Below are 18,796 nucleotides of genomic sequence, written 5' to 3'. Positions count from 1 at the left end.
CCCCCTAGTGGTACTACTGGCCCAAGTCAGCTTGGTTCAATAGGTTTTACTAGACTCCTAGCCTCTTGGTTCCCAAAGCACCAAGGGAGACTGCCTTCAAGGGTCTTTAGCCCGTTGCTGCTGTGTTATCCTAGTAGTGCTACTTACCCTCATAAAGAAAAGAGCCTGGCGCTAGTGGCTCACGACTGTAATCCTGTTTCCTCAGGAGACAAGAAATCAGGAGGATTGAAGTTTGAAGCGAGCACGGGCAAATGATTTGTGAGACCCTATCTCAAAAAAAACTTTCAAAAAATAGGGCTGGTAGAGTGGCTCAAGGTGAAGGCCTTGAGTTCAAACCCCAATACAGCAAAGAAAAGAAAGAAAAGAAACCAAAGAGCATGTTTCAAGTCCTCTGTTAGTTAGAGCACTTACCTAGCTCTGAGTTCAAATCCCACTACCACCACCAAAAAAAAAGAGGTGACAATTGTACTCTTCTAGTAGGGTTATACTATGAAGTACTACCTAGTATTATTATAATCTTTATCAGCAAATATGTCTTAAAGGTCCTACTTTTACTCTAGAAAGATTTGCTCACTTGATTCTTTCAAGCAATACACAAATCATATTCAACTTATTTTGTTAACATGTGAGAGACCACCAAGGTCATCTGTGTCTTCCTCAAGCCAGTTGATAGACTTTCATTTATTCCTGGCTTCAGGGCATTTCCTCATAGCTCTTACCTAAACCGTGGGCCAGCAAACTACAGCTGGAGCTGAAAATCTAACGCAAGGCCTGTATTTGTAAATAAAGTTTTATTAGAATACATCTATACTCATTTGTCCTGTGGTTGCTTTCACACTCACAGCAGAGTTGACTACTCCAGCAGAAACCACACAACCTGGCCTTTCCAGGAAACTCTCTCTGTGCTTTATGTAGATTTTGACTCTTTCTGGGATTAACACAGCTGTGTTTGGAGATCCCAAGCACAGAACATCCCAGGTAGCCTAAGATGCAAAATCAGTGTTCATTCTTCTTCCTGCCACCCAGAATACCCTGGCCCCAGCTCTCCCTCCTACCCTCTTCTTAAAGTTAAAAGTCTTAGTATCTGAAATGCAATTGTCTTGGAGAGAGAAAAAAATGAAAAAAGATCTTTTGAATTCATAGTCTGATTACTATTTTCAGCACCCTTGTTTTTTCCTAAGGACTAGAATTATTAAACTCTTAACTTTATTTCATCCCCCAAGTAACCAGAAAATTACATGCCTTCTTTTCTCAAAGACTAATAATGTAGCTTTTTAAAAAATCATGGTATATAGCTTTCTTAAGTATTATTATTGGATATATGGTAGTTTCCACTGCAGTGCTTTCTCCATACCAACAGATAATAAAGGAAGTTACTGTCATATTTTTAAAAAGCATGATACAAACTGGGAAATAGACATTTTAAAGCAAAATTGACACAGTGCAGTGAGACTGATGTATATGCCCTACAACTAGAGTAAAGTAAGATTTTTGTGACAAAAGAGAAAATATTAGAATTATTGAGAGTTGGGAAAAAAGAGACATTTGGAGAGAATGAAGGTGGTGAGGAGCAGTATGAATCTAGCCATGGAAACTTCGTTGGGAAGACAGCGATGGAGATGTGTAGAATAGTATATGTGGCCCAGGGATCCCTTGTGTGAATGCTGGAGAGTACAGGGAATGTAGGAAGTCATACAAATAGCCACAGCCATTCTCCTTACTGTTTACAAATTTGCCAGCCTGTGGCCCAAGACCTGACCCTGACAGCCAAATCTTCACTCACAAAAGGATCTTACAGTGACTCAAAGAATCAGGAGCCCCAGGGAGAGCCCTCACATGGCCACCCTTAGAGCAACAGGATTTTTGGAAGCACTTATAGCAGTGTCCTAGAAGTTTCCATCCCACAGTTTCCATCGCCTCCAACTGTCATCACATTACTAATCCATCACTGGATTAATCCTTTTATGAAGTCAGAGACTCAATGATTGGATCCATCAGCTGGGAAACTAAGCCTTCAAAAATGAGCTTTTTGTTGTTACTGTATGGCTTTTTTTTAATTTTATTTTTTTTGAGACAATCTCACCATGTAACCCAGGTTGGCTTCAAACTCTTGATCCTCCTGCCTCTACTTCCCAAGTGCTGAGATTATAAGTGTGAACCACCACTCTCAGTTCTCTTCTCCATTGTTTTGACGGTCCTATAATACTGTAAAATGTATTTAGTCAACATTAGGAGCATCCCAACAAGCTCTGCCCAGGAATGCTCTCTTCCCTTTCTGCCCTAGACAGTTTGGTTTTGCTTTTAGCTGTCTTTTTTACATTTGCTACTTACCAGGTTACAATATCATTTATTTATTCTTTAATTTGCAATGTTTTTTGCCTTTCTCCTTACTTCCTCATAATGATATCTTATTGTTTGTAATTCAGTTGCTTTGTGAGATCCCAATTACATTAGTAGTCTAAGGGAAGATAATACTATTACGTTTTTTATGATTTTTCAGAAGTAGTTCTATTTAAATGACTCTTCTAAACCAGAGATGGTCTTGACTGTCAAAAAAGTGAACATTTATTTTACTTTAGAAAGTTTCTTGTACTTTTTTATCCATTCATCTGTTGATGGGCATGTGGATTGATTCCTTAACCATTGTAAATAGTGCTGCAATAAACATGAGTGTTCAAGTATCTCTATTGCATGCTGACTTACATTCCTTTGACTATTTGCCCCAGAAAGGTGTGGTGTAGCAGAGTGATACGACAGTTCTGTTTTTATTTTTTGAGGAACCTCCACACTGACTTTTATAGAGGCTGCACTAATTTAATTCCCACCATCAGTAAATATGGGTTCCTTCCCTCTACTGCATCCTTTCTAGCATTTGTCATTGTTTTCTTATGGTAGTCATTCTGACTGGTGTGAGATAGAATTTCCAAGTCATTTTTATTTGCAGTTCCTTTATACCGATGCTGAATGAGAAATTTTCATTTGAGAAGTGACTTTATCAATCCTGAAATCCCAGTAATCAGGAGGTAGAGGCAAGACAACTGCACATACAAGGCCAGCCCCAGCTACATAGGGAGACCCTGGCTCAAAAAGCCAATAGACAGACAGGTAGATGATAGATAGATAGTAGATAGATAGATGATAGAATAAAAAGTGACTTTAGAGTTGATTCTTGAAGACACAGTAAGATTTCAGAAAGGGGACTGAATGGTGTTTTCGTGGACCTGAAAATATTTTAACATGGTTGGAACCTAAAGTTCCAAGAAAGAAGTAAAAGACGATGAGGCAAGAAAGGCAGAGAAAAGCCAGTCCTTATGCAGACTTGTAGGATATACTAAGGAGTTTGATGTCTGTCCAATAAGCCATGGAGAAACCACAAAGGACTTGGGGGGAATGGGGGAAAACATGGTCTTATTTGTATTTTGAAAGGTTTATTTTCTGTAAGGCATCTCCAGGTCAGATGCAAAGTGAGGACAATCTTGAGAGGTACTAGTACATGCTTGGTCTTCCCTTAGTGAAAGTGACATGATAGGGTCATCACTCTTTATACAAATTATTATTTAAAAAAATACTTATGCTTGTAAACAGTCCCTCTACATTTACAAAACACAGTACCCAATTTAGAATTTTTCGTATCTCATTTCAAATCTCTTTACTGTTTTGTTTCCAATCTATGACACAACCACTTTTTTTTTTAATAATCTATTTGGGTTCCATCTAAGAAAATGCAATCCTTAATAAGTAAGTAAAATGGTAAATGTGCTTCCCTCACTGATGTGCTGGTAAATGCTTGACAACCAGCTCCAAGAGAAAGAGGAGCATATCAGTGGTGAAAATGCTCCTACAAATAGCCAGTTGATTTCAAGCTACCAATGTCATCCCACCGAGCCAGGAGTTGAAAAGGTACATGCAGTAGGTCATTATCCAGCATTCCCACCACCATACAACAGTGAATAACCAAGAGCACAAGAGCAACAAGTAAAGAAATGTTCAGGAAAGGGTGAATTTTGAGTACACATTATCTTTGTTTTAATATTATTTATTTGATTATAAGTTTACAAGAATGCAAAAATTACAAACTTTAAGAATGGCCTTTCTTAAAATTTAAATTTCCTAAAAATTTAACAATCAGGTCTCAAGAGTCCGTAGAAGCCTGCTTGAGCCCATCACTGTACATTCTTCTCTTTTCCAAATAACTGAAGTGATGTTTAAACTGTTTAACTCTGCTACATGAAGTGGGGAAAGCTGAAAGAAAAGCAATGGAGGGAAGGCAGTGCCACTGTGGAGTGGTCCAAGGTGTAATAATCGGTGGTAAATTTACTAAGAAGTTTTAACTCTGTGCTACTTCACATACCAATTATTACATAGCTACATTTTTCTAATGTAAAAAATTATGGTTTCATTTTTGTTTTTGAGACATGATCTCACTGTGTAGCTCAGGACGGCCTCAAACTTGTGATCCTCCTGCCTCAACCTCCCGAGGGCTAGGATTATAGGTGTGTGTTACCACACCTGGCTCAGTGGTTGGTTGTTTTGTTTTGTTTTGTTTTGGTGGAATTGGGCTTTACACGTGTAAAGCAAGCGCTCTGCCACTTGAGCCACACCTCTAGTTAATTTTGCTCTGATTATTTTGGAGATGATGTCTTGAAAGCTGTTTACCCAGGCTTGCCTTGAACTGTAATCGTCCCTATCTCAGCCTCCCGGGTAGCTAGAGCCGGGAGGCATGAGCCACCAGCACCTGGCTTCTGACTCAGTGTTCTTTTTATTATTGATCAAAATGCTAAATAATGAAAAACATAAAAATAATAAATATTGATCAGGACTATAAAACAGATTTTCATTTCATTTGGCTAGATCATAAATAGTAAATTATGTAGCAAAAATGAAGCTATTTAAGCTCTACATAAAATGATTGAGCATGGGCTACAATGCAATGTTGTCTATAAAATGCCTCAAGTCGTACCTTCTGTGCAAATGTCTGTGAGCGGAAAAAGAGCATTTTGCAAAGGATTAATATTCAGAATATACAGGGACTTAAAAACCTCATAACAACAAAAAAAAATCCAATTAAAAATGGTTAGCAGGGCTGGAGGTGTGCTCAAGTGGTAAAGCACTGCCTTGCAAGGGTCAAACCTGAATTCAAACCACAGAACCACCAAAAACAAAAAAATGGACAAAAGTTATGAAAAGACAAAACCACAATGAGGTATCATTTCACTCCAGTTAGAATGGCCATTATTAAAAAGACAAAAAGTAACAAATATTAACAAGAATGTGGAAAAAAGGGAACTTTTATACACTGTTGGAGGGAATATAAACTAGTACAGCCACTATGGGGAACAGCAGGCAGGTTCCTCAAGAAACTAAAAATAGATCTACCTCTGAGGTAGCTACCACATTCTGGCCATACATCCAAAGAAAATTGTATCAGCATATCAAAGAGATTTTGCACACCCATATTTGTTGCAGCACTATTCATAATAGCTAAGATATAAAATCAACCAAGATTCCCAACAATGGATATATGCAACAGACTATTATTCAACCATGTCCCAGCAAAATGGGTAGAACCAGAGAACTTAATGTTTAAGTAAAATAAGTCAGAAGCAGAAAGACTAATGCTACGTGCTCTATCTCATATGTAGATATTTTTAAAAAATCAATCAGAATGTATAATACTGGAAGCTGGGAAGGATGGGAGAAAAGGTAGATTAATAGAGGTTGGATGACAGGTACCCAAAGACAGTTAGAAGGAGATATAAGTTCTAGTGTTCTGCAGAACTCTGAGGTGATTGTATTTCACAGAAACTTGTTATATACTTTATGAACATCTCGAAGAGAAGAGCTAAGGACTCCAAACACAGGTTTGATAAGGAGATGGGAATGATAATTACCCTGATTTCAGAAGGATAGATAGATCGATCTATAGATAGACAGACAGACACATGGATGATAGATACACTTACATTTTATATTATATACCCATATAAGGAGATGGAAATGTTAACTACACTGATTTGATCACTTCACACTGTATACGTGTAACAAGTATCATATTCAGGGTACAATTTATAGGTACCCTATAAATTTGTACAATTAAAATAATAATCAAAAAATAAAAATAGAAAAACAACATGCAGCAGTGAAATGAAATGTCATAGAGAATTCACGTGACACCTTACCAAGAAATGGGTCAGTCCACACTGGCCCAGAATTTGATCCTCAACATTAATTAATTAATTAATTAATTAATTAATTAAATACTTTAAAAAAGAGTAGATCCCGCATTAAGGCAACAAAGGTAATTAACTCAGAGTGGATGAACAGGAGCCCTCCTCTGGCAGACTGCCTGGGTGACAGCCAGTGAGAGCAGGCAACTTCTGCTGCAGCTTGCGCTCTGCTTCCACTGTGTGGCGGAGGAGCTGCTGGAGACCCAGGCCACCTTCATGCTTCTCCAGAATCAATGCTCTGGAAACCAGGAAGCGAGGTGGGGGTGACAGTTAGGCAGGTCTGGGTGGGAACCCTGGTTGCTTGTGGGGGTCAAGTTACTTAAGGTGTTTGAGCTTCAGTTTCCCAAAATATAAAAGGCAAAAAGAAAAAAGAATATCATACCAAATGCTGTTGAAAAGAAAAGAAAAATCAGGGGAAAATTGCTGTTGAAAATTAGACATAGCATACTCCACATAACAAGTAGTAGACTGATATCATTGAAAAGAAGGATCCAGAGCTGTTCGATTAGTTCTTCTTGTTTCATTCTTAATATGGCCCAGATTAGAAAATGCTTTCTTTATTGCCTTTTTTCCTTCATCCTCCTATTCAGTGGATATTTCCTTTTACTGTGTCAAAAACTGTGCTAAGCTCCAAGCATACAATGTTAAAGAACAATAGTAACAAAGCTAACTTTTGTTCAGCACTGACCATTAAGTACAAGATACCTATCTTTGCCTCTACCTAAGCTATGTAAGTGGGGTCAGTATCCTTAAGCCAATAGCTAAAAAAAAATTGGTCATATAAAGTCACTAATCAAAATCAAAAGAGAAAAACATTGTTTGCATCAACCTCATTTTCTCTTGGTAATTGGTTTTCTCTTGTCATACCCTTGGAAGTAAGGGAAACTTAACAGTGGAAGAAAAATAGTACACAGAGAAAATGAAAACTGGACAAGTCCACAGGATTAACATCCAGTTCCCTTTTCAGATTTGTTAATGACAGATTTGTTCACAAAGACACAAACTCTAGAAAATCTCGCTTTTAATTTTCTTTGTATTTTCTCCAGATTATGTATATCAGACTTATTTTTCTTCCTTGTATTTCCTTTTTTAAGTTTGTCTAAAATATGTCTGGTGTAAGGAAACCAATATTTACATAACCACCACTCAGGGACAAAAAATGCACAGATTAGTGTTTTTGGTGTAGGAGAGTGAGTCCCAGTGAAACCTAAATGCTGATAAACAAATTTAGAACCAAAAGTAAATACCAAACAGCTAACTTAAAACACAGACTTCCTTTACTTTCTATTGAATAATTTTGCTTAAATGTCTTTGAGAAAAAAATAAAGCCTATCCTGAATAAAGAAAAGAATGATGAAAAAAATGTGGAAAAAAGTAAGAATGTTGGGGATAAGTGATTCAATGATAATTAGAATATAATTAAGTTGGAGCTAATTATACAATAGCAAAGTGGGGTTTGAGTTTTTTAACCCCTAAAGCAATTTGAATTCACCACAGTAAGCTGCCAATTAGGATAAGTAATGGGCATTTTCTTTTTAAACTCTAACCTTCCTAATCTTCCCACTTTTCACCAACGGACAATAAATCTTAGTTCGTAGACCTAAGTAAGCGATTCCTAGCCTGGGATCCATGAATGTTATTTTAGGAGTCTTTGAGCCATTTAATAGCTGAGAAACACCAACAGGTTTAACATTTATCAGCAATAAAGCTGCACAGCCTTATTAAAATGTTACGCTCTTTGCTTTCATCAGGAATTTTATGAAATTATCCCAGAAACTGGTTACCTTAGGCAGACTAGCTATTGCTGCATCATGGAAGTTATTGATAACGTATTGTTTTAAAGCCTGGAGCTCAAGTTAAGGGAGCCATGTGGTAACAGACCTCTGGTTCTTCAGGCTCTGAGAGCAGACTTAGTTGGTAAGTGTGCTGTGTTTAAACAAGAGAGGCCTGGCCAGCTAATCCAGCAGTATAATGCAGAAACCGTTCATCTAGAAATCCACAGAGGACGCCGGTGGGGCCGTCTCGGGTCTCGCCCCAGGCTGCACCTTCCGCCTCGCAGGCGCCGGGGAGCGCGAGGTGCAGGTGGGCGCCGCGGCTGCCTCGGGCCTGGCCCGGCCGCAGCCTCCTCCACCTCCACCGCCGCGGGCTCGGAGGGCGGCGGGATGCAGCCGCGGGCCCGCCGCCGGCGAACGCCCCCGCGAACGGGGACCTCACCTTTGTCTCCTCAGCCCACGCGGAGGATCTCAGTGGGTCTTCAGCATCCACAGATGTCAAATTAAACCTCGGTGGAGACTTTATCAAAGAATCTACAGCCGCCACATTTGTGAGACAAAGAGGGTATGGTTGGCTTTTGGAAGTTGAAGATGATGATCCCGAAGATAACAAGCCACTCTTGGAAGAATTGGATATCGATCCATAGGACAGTTACTACAAAATCCGATGTGTTTTGATGCCAATGCCATCTCTTGGTTTTAATAGACAAGTGGTGAGAGACAATCCTGATTTTTGGGGTCCTCTGGCTGTTGTTCTTTTCTTTTCCATGATATCATTATATGGACAGTTTAGGGTGGCCTCATGGGTTATAACCATTTGGATATTTGGTTCATTGACAATTTTTTTACTGGCCAGAGTTCTCGGTGGAGAAGTTGCATACGGCCGACTTCTTGGCGTCGTAGGATATTCATTACTTCCTCTCATTGTCGTAGCTCCTATACTTTTGGTGGTTGGATCATTTGAAGTGGTGGCTACACTTACAAACCTGTTTGGTGTGTTTTGGGCTGCCGACAGTGCTGCTTCATTATTAGTGGGTGAAGAATTCAAGACCAAAAAGCCTCTGCTGATTTATCCGATCTTTTTATTATACATTTATTTTTTGTCCTTATATACTGGGGTGTGATCTAAGTCATACATGAGCAGGAAAAGACCATGTTACTTTTGTAGGTAGGCTGGGAATTCTTGCTGAAAGACTGTAGAAAACATTGCTGGTAAAATTTTACACATCCCAGATGTAAAGGCAAGTTTAAGGTCTTTTTAAAACAATAATTTTTGTATTTAATTAAAGCAGTTATCTGGGATTTTTTGGTCAGAATTCTTAGTTCTGTTTGATTCTTCATGCATATTCCAGTGAATAAAATATAAAAGCATTGTGTTTTTAAGATTGTGTCAATATTCACCTAAAAACTTGTGCCAAAAGCACCTGGATCATTAATTATTTTTCACTTGAAGGACAGATTTGACAATATCTTGATAATCTAAAAGTGCAATGTTTTTTTCTTTAAAGAGTTTTCTCATGCATCGCAGATCCTGTAGATATATATTTATATTTATACATATATATTTATGAAATAATTCTTATTTACAAAATATGTTTCTGAATAGCCTAAAAACTAAGGTACTAAATCTGATGCTTAAACTTTCTTTAATTTGGCCATTAATCTTTTTTATTTAAAAATTTTAATTTGTTTTTTAAATTGTATGTAATTTTTAAAAGAATAGTTGCTGATACAGATTTGGTTTGTGTGGATATGCTTTTAAAAACCACTTTTGAACGTCTAAACATCTGATTTAATGTTTCTGTTTATCTCTCTGACCAAAGGTGCAAGTGGTGTAATGGATATGGCATTCTTTGAAATCATTAATATATAGGAAGACAGTAATATTTATAGCATCAGTAAATATTTTTTAAGTGATACTCCTAAATCAGAAAAATTATGGGAAAGAGACCTTTAAAGTCCTATGGTCCCGAACAACGTTATATGGAGTAGAAAATAAAATGTTTTCCAGCAAAAAAAAAATATAGAATCCATAAATTTCCATACTAGTGTACATTAGTTTAGGGAGAAAACAGAATTGGGATGGTTTTTGTTTTGGGAGGATGGGAAGAGTTTTGGAGGGCCGTACTGCGACTTGAACTAAGGACCTTGTGCTTATTAGGCAAATGCTCTACCATTGGAGCCACCTCCCCAGTCTGACCATTCTATTTTTTAAGGGATAGTATCACTAATTGTTGTATCTTAGATTTCTGGACCACATGGAATGTGGTCATGCATTTTGACTATGATTTTAGTTCAGGGTTTCAATAGACATTTGAAAGCTACAACACCAAATATTTACACTTTTAGTGTGTTTTTCTACTTCTTTTTTGCCTTTATTGTTGGGCTGGGTTGGGGCACATTGATTTTTCTACTCTTAAGATATGTTTCACATGAGATGCTCTTAAACTGTCCTCTGTAATCTCAGCTTTTTTTATTCCATTCTGTAGGAGTCTAACATAATTTGATATATGACTTTTACCTCCCCAGAGTTTCTTTTTTTTCCCCCCTCATTAAACTTTGCTTTAATAGCTCTCAAAAATCGGTGACAGATTTTTGTCAAATTGTCACCACTAAAAAAGTATTGATTTTAAAAACAAATAACTTAAACTGCCACACAAAGAACAAATAGTCCACAAAACATTCTACTTTCCTTCTGAAGGCTTTACAATGCATTGTTATCATTAACCAGTCTTTTACTACTAAACTTAAATACAGTAAACTTTTGGTAACTTCCTGTGGCAAAGTTGTGAAGACTAATATGTAATGTGTTGTTCATTCAGAATTATGAAATTTCATGTTGCAAAAAGGAAGTTTAAGGAGACACTACGCCCATATGATGTCAAAGATGTCATTGAACAATATTCCGCAGGTCATCTGGATATGCTGTGTAGAATTAAAAGCCTTCAAACACGGTAAGCAATGAAAATGTCGTTTGTTGTAAAGGAATGGGCATGGAAACTCTGGGAGGAACTTCTCTTTAGTAAACGAAGACTCTGAATTCCATGGCTCTAATTTATTCTTAGTGGGCAACTGGACTTTAGCTTGCTATACAGGCGCTCTACCACTTGAGCCACTCTGCCAACCCCGGACTTTAATTTTTAATATAGATGTAAATCAGGCATTAAAAGCCTCCAACTCTCTCAGTTTCTTCATCTGTAAAATTGGAGAGAACGGCTGGAGATGTGGCTCAAGTGCTGAAGTGCCTACCTAGCAAGTACGAGGTCTTGAGTTCAAACTCTAGTACTGAAAAATAAAAGAAACATAGAATGTTAGCGCTTGTCTCATAGGGTTGACCTGAGGATTGAATGAGCCAATAATAATATGTAAATGCCCTGGCTCTGAGTATTCAGTAAAGGTTAATGGTGGGCTGGAATGCAGCTCAGTAATTAATAATTAAATGTCAATGGCTGTTGCTGATGCTCAAATTATTATTGCTTTGTCTATTGCTATTGTTTTATTATCTGAACCCTTCAGGAATAAACAAGTCTTTCTCCTTCATTAAGCTTATCCAGCCCCTGAAGACAGATTGACGTCTATAGCATTAAAGCCTACCACAGAGCATAAGAGCACTGACAATCTTGTTACATGGCTGGAGAGTTGAGACTTGGCCCTGTATTGCTCCTTGGTTGCTCTCCCTTCAGAGTAGGTTCTTGCCTTCATTGGTGTCATGTATGAGCTGGATATACACCATCCTTCTAGTGATTAAGGAAATGAGTTTAGTATGCTAATTCCAACTGTATGTGGATGACTGATCGCATCATCTTCAAGCCAAATATTTAGTTAGTCAATTCAGATGTTTCTAAGAGTCTTACTTTCAGGCACAAATTACCAGCATTTATGATTAAGTAGTACTTATAATGTAAGGACTGAGTCTTAAATATTTTTGGAATACCCACAGCACCCTTTTCCAAGTGAAGCTTATACTAGGATCTTAGTAAAATATCTTTTGATAACTTTGTTCATTCTTTCAGCCTATTACATGTGCCAGGCGTGGTGGACATCCAGAGACTCATGAAACAATCACCCAGTCACTGCAGCACTTACAGCTTCACTGATTAGATGCCTTAGCAGAAACTAGACACTGCCTATTTTCTATGCAGACTGGAAAGTTGAATCAATACTCCTGATAATTCAAGTCTAAGACACACACAAAAAGAAGAAAGTGATTTCCAATTTGGCTGATCAAGCCTCCTTAGAAATTGCTTTAACTCATCCTATGATTATGTGATAATCTCGGCCTCAGTGACTGTGGTATTCTAAGCTTTCCAAAACTTCTACTGCTACAGAATTAATCTTGAGTTTCTAGCTCATATATATTCTCTCAATTCAAATTCCAAAAGAAAGAGACCACAGCTTTCTTATCTAATTATCATCCATATATCAGATGTATAGTAAATTCTCATTGAATAGTCTGTCTTATTGATGCAAAATAACCACAATTATGATTTTGCCATATTTTGAAGTGGTTGAATTCAGAACTGCCCCATCCAAGTGGAAACAGACAAATTATTTTATTCAGGACAGTTTTGCCTCCAGAAGGTCACCACAGGTGAAAACTGATCACATGTATAATCTCGTGTTAAGAAAATAAACACATCAACTGGAACACATTCATCCTTATTTCATCTTACTTAACTTAAAGACACTTGTATTTACTTTTTCCTTCCTTTTCCCCTTTGGTAGTAACTGAAGTTTTTGAACTCAGGGCCTTGTGCTTGCTAGGCAAGCGCTCTACCACTTAAGCCATGTCCCCAGCCCTTTTTACTTTAGTTTGTTTTTCAGGTAAAGTCTCCTGCTTTTGTCCAGGCTAGCCTTGGATGGCAATCCTATCTTCACCTTCTGAGTAACTGGCAATACACACCTGTATACCACCACACCTGGCCCATAGTTAATTTTTTTTTTTTCCAAACACTTTGGTCTGGCCTAGGGCAATCTCCATCTTCAGTCCTCATAATCAGATATCCTCTTTCTCTGATAGTGTTGATCAAATTCTTGGGAAAGGGCAGATCACATCAGACAAGAAGAGCCGAGAGAAAATAACAGCAGAACTTGAGACCACAGATGACCTCAGTATGCTTGGCCGGGTGGTCAAGGTTGAAAAACAGGTAAAACTCAAGTTTTTCTTTTTTATCAAAATTGATTATAAGAAATTGAAGCATTAAGATTGAAATTAATCTTAATATATTTTAAGGAACAAAATGAAGAAAGAGCGAATGAACAAAAATTTTCTTTATGTACAGACAGCTCTCAAACACTTCTGAATTTCCATTTAAAAAATATAAAATTTTATCTCATCAATTAATACTTAAGTGGAAGCAACTAAAGATTTTCAGTAATGAAATAGCAAAAGACATTTTTTTCTTTGTTTTTTGATTATTTTCCCTGTCTCTCTCTTCATTTACCCTTTTTAAACATAAGACAAACCTTACCATAATTATGACAAACACTGGGTGTTTGTTAACCCTGAGGCTGTATCTTCTCATACAGATACAGAAGTCGAATCCCAATGAAATCATAAATATTCCAAGTATTAATTCTGAAGCATTTTGAGCATTTATTTTTAAATTCGTACTCACCTGGATTGATACCTAAGGTCTTAATTTCCTTATAGAATAAGTTCCTTACCAAAATCCAGTAGAGTTGCAGAAAGGCAGTCAGAAGAATGAGGAAACACGCTCTGATGGGGGTGGGGAATGTTGAAGTTGCACTTTTACAGTGCTTATATGACTTTTTAGAACACAAATCGTCCAGGTTAAAGAAGTGAAGGGAGGAGTGCCAAAGGGGTTATATGAAAGCCAAGGCCATGCCTCTCCCCACATCTCCTCCATCCATATCACTGCCAGACACGACAGTCACCGACTCAAAACTACATTTACCTCATGCTCATTGTTCATTCCACTGTATCAACACACACTGATTTCATTTTTGATTCCAGAAGTGCAGTCAGCTCTTACTATCGGGGTGTCCTCATGTGTACCCATCTTCCCCACTTTCAGGTCCAGTCCATTGAATCAAAGCTGGACTGCCTGCTAGACATCTACCAACAGGTCCTCCGGAAAGGTTCTGCCTCCGCCCTCACTTTGGCTTCATTCCAGATCCCACCTTTTGAATGTGAACAAACATCTGACTATCAAAGCCCTTTGGATAGCAAAGACCTTTCTAGTTCTGCACAAAACAGTGGCTGTCTAACCAGATCGGCCAGTGCCAACATCTCACGAGGCCTGCAGTTCATTCTGACGCCAAATGAGTTCAGTGCTCAGACTTTCTATGCGCTTAGCCCTACTATGCACAGTCAAGCAACACAGGTGCCATTGAGTCAAAGTGATGGCGCCACAGTTGCAGTCACCAACAACATTGCAAACCAAATAAACGTGGCACCCAAACCAACAGCCCCAACAACTTTACAAATCCCACCTCCTCTCCCAGCCATCAAGCATCTGCCCAGGCCAGAGACCTTGCACCCTAACCCCGCAGGCTTACAGGAAAGCATTTCTGACGTCACCACCTGCCTTGTTGCCTCCAAGGAAAATGTCCAGGTTGCACAGTCAAATCTGACCAAGGACCGCTCTCTGAGGAAAAGCTTTGACATGGGAGGAGAAACTCTGTTGTCTGTCCGCCCCATGGTGCCCAAGGACCTGGGCAAATCTTTGTCTGTACAAAACCTGATCAGGTCAACAGAGGAACTGAACTTACAACTTTCAGGGAGTGAGTCAAGTGGCTCCAGAGGCAGCCAAGATTTTTACCCCAAATGGAGAGAATCCAAATTGTTTATAACTGATGAAGAGGTAGGTCCAGAAGAGACAGAGACAGACACTTTTGATGCCACACCGCAGCCTGCCAGGGAAGCTGCATTTGCGTCGGACTCTCTAAGGACTGGAAGATCACGATCATCTCAGAGCATTTGTAAGGCAGGAGAAAGTACAGATGCCCTCAGCTTGCCTCATGTCAAACTGAAATAAGTTCTTCGTTTTCTTTCTCGGCCTAGCAGTTCCTTTAGCCATACATACCATTGCATGAACTATTTTGAAAGCCCTTCTAAAAAGTTGAAATTGCAAGAATCAGGAAGAACATGAAAGGCAGTTTATAAGCCCGTTATCTTTTAATTGCATGAAAATGCATGTTTAGGGATGGCTGAAATTCCAAGGTGCATCAACATTAATCCACTCGTCTAGTAATGTACCTTGAATTTAAAATCCTGAGAAACCCAGCACTGCTAATGCTACAGAGTGTACAAAAATGGCAAGATGAGGTCATTTAGAAGAGTTGACACTGTATTTTTGAAATTGTGAGAGTAAACACCTTCAAATTTCAGGCATTTCTGCTTTGTGACTAAGTACAGAATACATTTTCAAAATTAGGCCATAGCGTATATTAAAACACAATGGCTGTCAACAGCTGCTAATGAGATATCAAGTAAAGCAGAATTCGGGGATAACAGACACAGCTGCTTATGTTAAGATAGCTATGCCAACCCATTTCCACTCAGTCATTTTATTATTAATGTAACTTGAATGTCAATTTGTGTGCTTTTGGTGATTTAGTGCTGTGGCAAGCAATTTTGCACATCATTTCCATGTTGTCTTTGATGACTGCAATGGTTTTCAATGAGGAAATGTGCAAAGAATGAAATTCAGGGTCAGTGGGGCAAAGAGAGTCACTTTTTGACAAATCCTTTAGAAACTTATTCCCCAGTGGCAGAATCAACTCTGTAAGTGGTCAGCTTCTATACAAGCTTGTGAGATGCTGGTCTGGGTGTCAGTCAGTGTGGCTGAACTGGTTTCTCCACAAAGGCAGGAGCTCCAGGCTTGCCAGTGCTGCCCACCTGAAGGGCAAGAGGGAGAAACTCTTCTCCAGGAGGTGACATAGAGGTAGAGCCCTGGGGGAGGGGGCATTTGAGTGGGATCGAGAGAGGAAAGGTTTGGAAAGAGTCTAGAAGCAACAGCAGGAAGTAGTAGAAGCCAAAGGGCAACAAAGAGAGAAACAAACCAAAATCAAATAACTAGATTTTTTAAGAAGTAAGAATTGCTAGGGAATTCAACTACCTACACATCCCTTATTCTTATAAACAGAGAATTTTGCAAAGTATTTATTTTTAAATATGCCCTGAATGTCTTTTGCTATTATGTAGTACATTTTGCATATGAAAGGCTAAAACTAAACTTCCTTTACTTTTTATACTATAGTGAAGATTTTCTATTGTTCCCAAGAATATTGTCCAAATCTCAAATTACTGGTTCAGTTTCCTGGTATAAACATTTAAATTAGAAGCCAGATAACAGGGTTTGCAAATCAAAACACTTCGTTATTACTATCATGGTAGCAAAAAGGCCAGGGGAGATTTTTTAAATGTATTTATCAGAAAGCAAGCAATGCCAACTGCTTATTTGTTAGAAAATAGCAGCCAGGTGTGGTGGTACACACATATAATCCCAGCACTCGGGAGGTGGAGGCAGGAGGACCACAAGTTCAAGGCCAACCTGGGCTACATAGTGAGACCCTGTCTCAAACCAAAAAAAAAAAAAAAAAAAGAGAGAGAGAGAGAGAGAGAAGGAGTAAGGGATGGAAGGAAGGTTTCAAACTGTCAGAACTTTGACCGAAGTAATGGCATTCCAAAGGCAAGGAAAGGACAGACAGCATTTCACTCAGTTAAACTCTGGCCACAGAAGAACTCAAGAAAGGAAGAGGTTTTTCCCCGGTAAACATTTGAGCTGCCTCCAGAGAAGCTTCCCGGGCAAATGAGCAGGGATACCCACAGCCTATTCAAAGGAAGGAGGCCCTGAAATCCACCCCCCACACCACCACCACCAAATCCTCTCCCCCCAATGACATCCTCTGTCACTGGCTCTCTTTGCTTCCCTTCTTCCTTAATTGCTGTTGATTCCCTACCATGACTTTTGCTTAGATTTTCACAAGGCCTTAACCAACCTCCACCCCAAATAAACCAATTCTTCTCTCTACCTAAAATGTACCCTCCAGCTGTTTAAAATTTTTCCCCCTTTTGGTAAACACTGAAATTTTTAAAACTTCCTCTTCTCATCCCACTTGGATTCTCAATCACTTCCCTAGAGTGTATCATTTAGAATCTTCTTGGCTGCTGGAAACATACAGAAAATAACATTTAAATTTTATACTCCAATTAAAAAGATTTTTGTCAAAGCTTTTAAAGCAATTATTTTCATTTTCCAAACACAGAATGTTAGTCAATTATTAAATTTTTCATGTGCCCATGTCTCCACTAAACCTGAAATGAAGCATCCTCCTCTCCTCCAAAGGACATTGTACACATACACACATCCCTCCTCCGACCTAAAGCCAGACACCTGCCCCACACTCAGCAGGCTCTCTCCAAGTATTAGCTGAGGAAAAGGAGGGAGGCAGCAACCTTCAGGTAGCACTGATTCTTGGACATGCTTTGTCCCAGGCCGAACCCCACTGGCGGCAGGAATTGCGAATGTTTTGGAGACCCCTTCTTAGGCCTTGTCATGCCTCCAACAGTACAGTTCATCCAACATTGCTCAAGACTGAAGATAAAGCAACAAAGCCTGAACACATCACTGAGGTCTTAATCACAGCAAAATGTGACATACCTTGTTGCAAAAAATATTTGTATACTGAAGCCATGACTGTTTTGTGTCTGTCTTACTCTAGCACAAAAACTCTTGGATATAAAAACATGGTTGTATGGTGTGAAAGCTGTAGGGTTCTGTCTGTTGCATCCCTCTCTGTGGGAATGAGAGGGGTCTCCTGTTTAAACTTAGCAAAGTCCCATTGGTCAATCCCAAATGTGTCTTGAAGCACAATTTACTCAGTAGTAGTCACATGCTTTCTCGGTTCTATGTCTGCCTTCTTCAACATAGGGTTGATCAAGCTAACACTTCATTGCAAACATCCCATGTATGAGATTAACTAAAAACTTTGCTATGTCTGATCTAAATGTTTGCATTTTGTTAACTAAATTAATATCTGGAGATTGCAAGTTCTGCTTAACATCAGATACTTTATTGGGTTTTTAAGTCCTTACCTCTTGTTCTTAGGTGCCTTTCTCATCTTCCAGTGACTCAGTGATTTTGAAAGTTCTTAGTTTAAAAGTCAAGCAAGTCTAATAAAGAGTAGGAAATGAGGCACAATGTGGCTAAATTTCAAACCCATTTGCAGAGCAAAACTGTAAAGATGATGAAACTTGGGCACCTAAACAAATGGATGACTTCATTCAATCAAATTAAGGAAATATCATAAATATTAGCTCCCCAGACACTGGTCTTTTTTTTGCCTTAAATGACATGGTTGTGTTTTGTAAGAGAAACTTAATATAATTATGTGCATTCAAGTGAGCAGTTCTAAAAGTCATGTACGACAATGCAATTGTCTGTTTCCTGAAAACAACTGAATCGAGAATATCATATCCATTTCAAGCTATCATTAAAATGTAATTTCCTTTGCTCTCTTTTACTGGGATTATCTGTTTTAAAGTAAAACATTAAAAAGATGTCTATAACAGCTAGTGTGACTATTTTTATCGGGAGCTAACTGATGGGTTCTGAACTGACTGATCCAAGTCAACCAAACTGTATACAAGTTTGGACTGAAATATAAAACTTCTTTCTTTGAAATGTTGCTAAAGAAATATTTGTTAATTTAGGGGTGGAGATTTGCATATGCTCGAGGGTATTATAGGAAAAATTAATTTGGTGTGGATCATTACTTAAACAACTGTGCATTTGAGTATTTTGTTAACTACAAGTGAAGTATCCCTTA

General features: G+C 38.5%; 2 protein-coding genes across 6 annotated transcripts in view; both read left to right on the top strand.

The window, feature by feature from the left end:
* Positions 1-17,288, top strand: part of Kcnq5 (potassium voltage-gated channel subfamily Q member 5) — a 525,873-nt gene extending 508,585 nt beyond the window's left edge. For all 5 annotated transcript variants that reach the window (XM_074079876.1, XM_074079868.1, XM_074079860.1 and 2 more), the window contains 3 exons: positions 10,822-10,953; positions 13,020-13,146; positions 14,038-17,288. In XM_074079876.1, the coding sequence (XP_073935977.1) occupies positions 10,822-10,953; positions 13,020-13,146; positions 14,038-15,000 (1,222 nt within the window). In that variant the 3' untranslated portion in view covers positions 15,001-17,288. The remainder of the gene's footprint in view (positions 1-10,821; positions 10,954-13,019; positions 13,147-14,037) is intronic.
* On the top strand, positions 3,784-9,647 carry LOC109686442 (protein YIPF4). The gene is given in 3 exon segments (XM_020163752.2): positions 3,784-3,900; positions 6,342-6,484; positions 8,220-9,647. Coding segments are annotated over 3 exon segments (1,164 nt in total). The 3' UTR covers positions 9,124-9,647.
* Positions 17,289-18,796: the final 1,508 nt, after the last annotated feature.

This window comes from Castor canadensis, chromosome 1 (genome assembly GCF_047511655.1).
Source record: "Castor canadensis chromosome 1, mCasCan1.hap1v2, whole genome shotgun sequence".
In the NCBI taxonomy this organism is placed as follows: Eukaryota; Metazoa; Chordata; class Mammalia; order Rodentia; family Castoridae; genus Castor; species Castor canadensis.
Note: the sequence above shows the minus strand (reverse complement) of the source record. Positions and strands in the feature narration are given on the sequence as shown.